The sequence below is a fragment of the Erpetoichthys calabaricus genome, chromosome 3 (assembly GCF_900747795.2).
Source record: "Erpetoichthys calabaricus chromosome 3, fErpCal1.3, whole genome shotgun sequence".
Taxonomy (NCBI): domain Eukaryota; kingdom Metazoa; phylum Chordata; class Cladistia; order Polypteriformes; family Polypteridae; genus Erpetoichthys; species Erpetoichthys calabaricus.
Genome location: NC_041396.2, coordinates 31,726,643 through 31,734,905, shown reverse-complemented (window position 1 = coordinate 31,734,905; position 8,263 = coordinate 31,726,643). Strand labels below are relative to the sequence as shown.

At 40.2% G+C, this 8,263-nt stretch overlaps 1 protein-coding gene across 1 annotated transcript in view; it reads left to right on the top strand.

The window, feature by feature from the left end:
* The first annotated feature begins 287 nt into the window (after window positions 1–287).
* Window positions 288–8,263, top strand: part of sars1 (seryl-tRNA synthetase 1) — a 28,589-nt gene continuing 20,613 nt past the window's right edge. Inside the window, exon 1 of the mRNA XM_028796554.2 lies at window positions 288–574. Coding sequence (XP_028652387.1) covers window positions 439–574 — 136 coding nt within the window. The 5' untranslated portion in view covers window positions 288–438. The remainder of the gene's footprint in view (window positions 575–8,263) is intronic.

The following is an 8,263-nucleotide window of genomic DNA, read 5'->3' as shown; positions in this document are numbered from 1 at the left end:
AAAAGGAGGCATTACAATATGTTGTGTCAGTGTTGTTCACGTCTATTTTGGAGACCCATTATTTGAGGGATCATCCACTTGCATATCTTTGATTGGTCCCTGCAATCCAGATCTGCCCTTAGCATGTTTGATTAAAGTTGAATTGGTTCAGAATCAGAACATAGATTAATATTAGAATAAGTTTGGACATATGGGGCTGTGGCCAAATACTTCATTATGTACTATAGTATTTAAAGACTGCATTACCATATCCTACCACCTGAGGCGCTCGCTCGTTACAGGCTTCCTCAGCCTGTCGGCGAAGTCGCCTCCTCTTGCTCTTACTCATTCCAGCTGCTGTGGGAGAAGTAGGGCTGTGGATCTGCTCTGGTGTATTCTTTACTTTCACGAATTTAATTTTTGTTTTCTTCGCGCCGGAACAGTAACGCGGAAGCTACAATGGTGCTCGACTTGGACTTGTTCCGTACAGATAAAGGCGGAGATCCAGACAAGATTCGAGAGACGCAGGCCAAACGTTTTAAGGATGTCAGCCTGGTAGACAAGCTTGTGGCGGCAGACGGGGAGTGGAGGAAGTGTAAGTAGATGCGGGACACGGCTTCATAAGGGTTTCTGGAACACTGTGTTCTCTGCCTTTGTCATGATCGATATGCAATAGCCAAACGCTCTATGTTGTTTCTTTACGTGGTTTCCGCCGAGTGTATGAGGCTAAAATGCAACGATTTTTAATTTAGAACTGATGTCGACTAATATGTTTCCGACGGTGGTGTTGATCGCAGCTTTAACTTCACTTGTCGCCCGCTCATTTCTATGCAACACAGTGAAACAGTCGGCCGTGGAGAAGGGGTGCAGTTCAGCGGCTCACTATTTAGCAGGAAGTCGCGTCCATGTGCTGCCGGTGAATCTGATGCAATCCGCCTGTAAGAGCCAAGCCCGCAGTGCGTCCGCCAGAGGCAGCGGGCGTTGTGTGCAGGTAGAAGGACCACGTCAGTCAAAGATCTGACAGGGGGAGAAGTCCCCATCCAAAGCTTGTGATCTGAATTACAGGAAAGTACCACGTGTGTCTCAAAATGGGAGCCATCGATTTAGGTCTAGGGAGTAGAACCAGTGTTCATCTATTCCATAAAGCTGTCATTAGTTAATTACCCACGCTCGTCACTGCAAGCTTTTTAGTTATTTATACCGCAATTCAAACCATGCTGTACAACAGGAATTGTAAAGAGTAAACCGGATTAGAAGGCCGCTTTGGACATAGATTTGTAACAGCAAAAGGTTTAATTTCCATTATCCAGGTTTGCACATTCTAACTAATTGCCACATCACATCTCTTTTCTCAACCCTCCTTAGGCTTAGGTAAGCACGTAAGTTTGACAAAGGAGAAGAGACCATTCACCCCATCAAGCTTGTTTGCATAGTTAATAGCTAAGCCGTTCCAATATCTCATCCAGATCATCCAACTTAAATCCTGACAAGGTTTCTGCTTCAATTCCATGTCTTGGTAGGTTGTTTCAGAAATGCTTCCTGGCGTCAGTCCTAAATGTGCTTTTCCACTGTTGTTCTCAAGTACGTGGTTGACTGTTAAGTTAAAAGAATTTTGCTGGATTTACTGTAAGAATTCCGAAGACCTGGATGAGGTCCCAAACCTGGAAACTAAACCTGTTTACTTCTCTGAGCCTGTTATAGTAGGTCATGTCCTAAGTCCTGGGATTCACCTAATTGCTCTCCTCACAGCTTCAAGTGCTGCTATGTCTTTCTTGTAGTGCCATGACTAGAACTGCACACAATATTCCACATGCAGTCTCACTAGTGCATTATATAGTCTAAGCAAAACGTCCTTTAATTTATGATAGTTTTTATGATATAACCTAACATTTTATTTAGGGCTGCACGATTAATCTTTTTTTTCTCATGATAACGATATTTATGATCCACGATCAGTTAATAAATATCGTCACGATTTTACAGTATAAAGACCAAACTGTTTTTTATGGGCTGCGTTTACGGATTGGAATGCGTCACTATGACGTTACTGCGTCTAGATTGCAAGCGCTTTCTGAAGCAGTAGAAGTTAATAGCAGCAATAACAGTCAGTCAGAATAAATATATGATGGCGGAGCAACGTGAGGAAGGTGCAGAAGTGCGATCGTTAGTTCCTAAAAAGGGGTCATACTCAGTTGTCTGGAACTATTTCGATTTCGAGGAATGTGATGTTGATCAGGTACGAGTCTTGTGCAAACTTTGCTCCTGTTCCGTCCAAACGTCCCAAGGTAACACAACAAACCTCATCAACCACCTTAAAAGCCACCACAAAGTACACTATCAAGAATTTCAACGACTGAAGGCACAAACAGCAACAACAAAAAATTACCAGCCATCCACAACACAGACAACAATATCGGGGACATTGTTCAACGCAATACCATATCTGCATAGCTCGCAAAGACACTGGGAAATAACAGAGGTGATCACGTACCATATAGCCAAGGATATGTGTCCAATAACCACCGTGAGCAGTGAGGGGTTTAAAAAAATGATCGCAACACTTGATAAAAGATACAGCATTCCCTCACGCAACCATTTTTCCAATGTTGCGCTGCCCTCGCTGTATGCGAAATGCCGAAAAGAAATAGAAAGAGAAATTCTCAGGCTCAGCCTTGAATATTTTGCTGCCACGACCGACTTATAGTCAAGCAGAACTGCGGAACCGTGTTTGAGCTTGACAGTTCATTTTATTGACAGCGAGTTTGAGATGAAAAGCAAGCTTTTGCAAACTTCGTTTTTCCCACAAGACCATACAGCGGAGTTTATTGCAGTGGGCCTCAAAGAAGCGATGTCCGCTTGGGGCTTGGTGGAAGAAAGACTTGTGTGCATCACAACGGACAACGCAGCTAATATGATTAGGGCAGCATCTGTGAATAACTGGCCGAGGCTACACTGCTTTGGTCACAGACTTCATTTACCAAAGGAATAATCGTCATTATTAATCGTGATAAAAATTTTGAGCAAAATAATCGTGATAGTCATTTTTTCTGTTATCGTGCAGCCCTAATTTTATTAGCCTTTTTAATAGTTTCTGAACATTACTTAGATGATGACAATATTTGGTTATCATAATCCCCTAAATCTTTTTCAGAGGTGACTTCTCACAGGACAGTGTCTCCCATCTTTTATTTATTATAGATAAATTTTACCCACAAGTAATACTTTGCACTTTTCAATGTTAAAGTGCAATTTTTGAGTGTTCGCACAGTTCAGAAGCTACCATTCAGGGATATGGCCATTCCATCTTATACAATTATAGAAATGTTTGACTTTGGTCAGCAGCACATTAGTTAGCTAGTCCTACTGTTATGACTGTATTTAAGCGCAGAATCATTTTAGGAAGCAATGCTTTTCTATCTATCTATCTATCTAAAGGTTTACAGACTATTTACTGATAGGTGGTGTTTGAGAAATGCAAGACCACTCGGATAAACATTAAAAAAAAAATAAAAATACAGTACAGGTATATATCTACAAACGTAACACAAAGTTCTCAAATCCCACTTAATCCAGTTCAGGCTCATGGGGAGCCAGAGCCTATCCCATCAGCACTGGGCACAAGATAGGAACCAGTACCTGCAGAGTATGCCAGTTCATTGCAGGGTCAACTAATACACGCACAGAACCAATCTGGATTCTTCAGTTTGCCTTAATCACACATATTTGAGTATATTGGTGGCATAGATAGTGACGCCTGTTGTTGGATTTAGTCATCCTTCATTCTGAGCAGCTATCCACACCAATATAAGTGTATAGTGTTTCTATTAAAGTCTTCTGTCACCAGTGATAGATAGATAGATAGATAGATACTTTATTAATCCCAAGGGGAAATTCACATACTCCAGCAGCAGCATACTGATAAAGAAAATATTAAATTAAAGAGTGATAACAATGCAGGTATACAGACGGTCAATAACTTTGAATAATGTTAACGTTATTCCGGGTGGAATAATAATAATAATACTCACATCTGTTGTACTTTCTCATTTAAGACATATTATAGCTACTGTTTTTTCTTTGTTTTCCATTTCCATCTATAAGGGACTGCTTATGTTTTTGTGTTAGCTCTTTTTAGAAGAGTTGTAATGACCAGAATACTATGCTGGTTGAATTCTGTTTGGATGCAAGACTTTTTTTTTCCCTTCATTTATTGTTCAACCTATCTGCCAACTTTTGATTAGAATTAAAAGCATTATGTTGTTTAAATAACCTTTAGATTTTAGAGAGAAAATTGGACTCCATTACTAAAACCACAAAGATAATTATATCATTAATGAACAAAAAATGTGCATCTTCTTTACTTTTTATTTTGATCATGTGACTTACTGAGTAAGATCTTTCGACTGAAACTTAATGTCACACAATATGATGCCCTGAAAAAGTATTTGTCCCTTCCTGATTTCCTCTGTTATTCCAAATATTTTGTTGCTATATGTTTTCAGGTCTTTATAACCTTTTTTTTTATTATTTAGCCAACAAAACACAAAAATAGTAAATATAGTAATACAGTGTATTCAGAAGCCAATCCATGCCCTTCATGAAGAGTAAACCAACAAATAAAGTACAAGGGTTTAGCACATGCCTGCCATATTTCATTTACAATTACATTACTGAATTCTTGCCAAATCATGAAAACAATTCTGAGATTGTCATAAATATAATTAAAATTTTCCTTTCAAACCTAAACTCAACAAACGAATTCTTCACACAAAAATTCTATATTTTTTGGATTTTACTTACCCAGTGATGTTTGTAGTGATTCCTCAGGAAAAATTTTAATCTCATCTTTTCATAGAGAAAGGAGATGAAACAACATTCCTGATATTCTAGGAGCCTAAGGTGATCAACGGTGAACAACAGCAAATGATATCAAAAAAACCCATGAAAAAAATCTCAACATTTACCCGTGTTACACAATCGGCATTTCAGGTCATCTAGTTGTATGCTCACAACGTGCAAAATGCCTGCATTTGTTCCTAAAATGTTGTTAAATAAATACCTCTGGAAATTAAAAGAGGAAATCTGTTCACACAGGTATTACACTTTTCAATTGAAGACAAGACTATTGACTGTGAATGAGGGGTCTTCAGTTCAAAAGTATAATTCTGTGTGAACAGGCTTCCTGTTTCTTGAGGTATTTATTTATCAGTATTTTAACAAAAAATGCTTGTGCTTTACATGTCCTGAGCATACAACTGGATGGCTTGAAACATGGATTATGCAATGATAAATAATGTGAGAATTTTTTTCAAGGACTTTTTGATGTCATTTGCTGTTGTCCAGTGTTGGTTACTATAGGCTCCCATTCTATCAGACATTTTGTTATCTCTGTTCTCCATGAAAACATGACATGAAATTTTTCCAGTCATCGCTACAAACTAGGGATGCACCGATACCACTTTTTTGGAAAACGAGTACGAGTACTTGCATTTCAGTACTCGCCGATACCAAGTACTTGCCGATACCGAATACTTAATACTTAAACATGATTTAAATTTACAGGTAACAGCTTTAGTCATATAATTTAACAAAAAAAAAACAAGAAACTCTCGTCTATCCACTGGGAGGTTAGGCTAATTAGTGACACGGGGCTAACACTGCTTGTCCAAATATCCGTGGTGAAACTAAACGCAGAGGAGGCTTGCAGTAGGCTGTGGATATGTTTTTTCACGGAGTCGTGTAGTTTAGGCAGCTCCGTGTCAGTCATGTAGCGGTGGCTTGGGATATCATATCTGGGCTCCAGAACATGGGGGAGACGCAGGAATCCCACATTTTCTACCTCCGAGAGTGGCTGGTCACTCCATGCAATGTACTCGATAATTGCCTGTGTTATTTTCACAGCACGTGGATTGTCTCTGGACATTTTCTCTCGTCTTGCAAGAGTTTGCTGCAGCGTGGGTTGTGTTGGTTTAGAAGCATGGGTAAACTCTTTGTACTCGTTGTCGTGTTGGGATTTTAGGTGCTTGATTAAATTACTTGTGTTAAATGCGCTACCTTTTGAGCCTCCTCTGGACAATTTCGCTGAGCACAATTTGCAGTCCGCCTTTGTTTTGTCATCTTCATTCACTTTGAAATAGTTCCACACGGCTGACATGTCTCGCCTCACCTTGCCTTCTCCCCGCTCTGAGCTGCAGCCGGGGCCTGGGGGCGGGCACTCGGCGCCTGTGATTAACCCCTTACACGCCGCTCAAACATAGACATTTCTCAGACTGTGGTATCGGTCCCCGGTATCGGGGGACTTTTAACGAGTACGACTACTTTAGAAAATGTGGTATCAAGGCCGATACCAGATACCCGTTTCGGTATCGGTGCATCCCTACTACAAACCATTGCATATGCACACTTATTCAGTCCCAACCTCTATCAATAAAAGTGCGACTTTATCATAATTTGTAAATCACTTGGGTTAACAGCATTGGCTAAATAACCTAAACTCAAATCTGAAATTTAAAGTAACATTATGAAAATAAAAAGTGATGGATGCTCATTATCTTAATATTTAAGAAGATACAACCCAATAAAACCTTGTTGTTGACCATGTATTGTAAAATGGATAACTAATTATAAAATATTATTTTGATTTTACTTACAGAATCATTATCAGAATATTTACAGTAACCGCACACCTTAAAAAACCAAGTGTGGAAACTGTACAAAATTTTATCAGCACAAATAGCATGGCGCAAGTGAACATTGAACATGTAAAAGAAATCCCTCTTTGCCAGCATCAAAGGACCACTCTTTTAACTATGCTGTCATGTAGCCAATATAGACTTTAAAAATGTTAGCATGATGATCTGTTTAGTGCTTTAGTCATGTTTTCAATGAGAGCTTGAAGTGATAACTGTGTCACAGATTATGACATGTAGTTTCTAGGATACAGAGAATACTAAAGAAATTGCAGAAATCAGGAGTGTGTCTGTTAAAAATCTTAAATCTGTTAAAAAGTATCAAGGTTGATTTCATTAAGGAATGTCTTGTCCTAAAATTTCAACAATACCAGTCATTTTCAAAATCCAACCGTTTGCCCTTTGAGAAAAGAATCTTTATAGAAAGGAAGAAGTTCAGTTTAGATTGTCGATTAAAGGATATTATAATTGATTTCAAGAAGTGGGAATGTTGATGATATTTATTGTAATATTTCATACATTCTGTTTTTGAATGTCTCAGCACAGCATCACAATTATTACTTTACTAGCCAACCCGCTACGATGCATAATTACGTCGCTTTTTTAATGAGTTTTAAGCACAGGGAAAAAATGAACATTTGAAAAATCCATATTTTAAATAAACCACCAAGAAAAGTAACATTGCAACAATGCACGCTACAAACCGATCGCTGTAAACAGAAGTGAAAATAAAATCAACCCCGGTGCATTCTTTAACTGCCTTCTCTGCCTTATGCGTCCATCCCCCTCTCTCTCGGGCGTGTGTGTGTGTGTGTCTCTCTCTCTCTCACATGCCTGTGTGTGTGTGTGTGTGTGTGTCTCTCTCTCTCTTGCACCTCTGTGTGTGTGTGTGTGTGTGTGTGTGTGTGTGTCTCTCTCGTGCCTCTGTGTGTGTGTGTGTGTGTGTGTTTCTCTCTCTCTCTCTCGCACCTCTGTGTGTGTGTGTCTCTCCCTTGCGCACCTGTGTGTGTGTCTCTCTCACACCTGTGTGTGTGTCTGTCTCGCACCTGTGTGTGTGTGTATATGTGTCTCTCTCTCACGCGCCTGTGTGTGTCGCTCTCTCTCTCTCTCTGGCTCACTCGCTCGCTGCACAGGGAATGCACAGGGAGAGACTGAACACGTGCGGAAATCATTGGCGCGCACGGCTGCTTAGTGAATTGTTGGTGGGTGGGGCTCTGTGAGTTGGCTGGGGTGGCTCTGTCTTGCGTCTTGCCTGCCATGCGAGGGTGGACGCGGGCCGGGGAATAAGGACAGTATGTGAGTTAGCAGCTGCGATAGTTTTACACTCCAGTACATTGCGGTGAATGCTGGTAACAGTCAGGCGGGCGGGCGTTCTCGTCCCATTGTCTTAAAGATGGTGGGCGGGGCTATGTTGTGCGTATCCCATGGTTGTCTTGCGTGCCCTGGACGGTTGCTTAGTGAATTATATATATAGATTATTATTATTTGGCAAACTCTTTATTCCAAGGCTGCTTACATCATTTGAGATATAGTTGGCTTTTGCTTTTCCAGGCAGGTGGTGTGACTTGCTCATGTTCACACATTGTTGGTGGTGG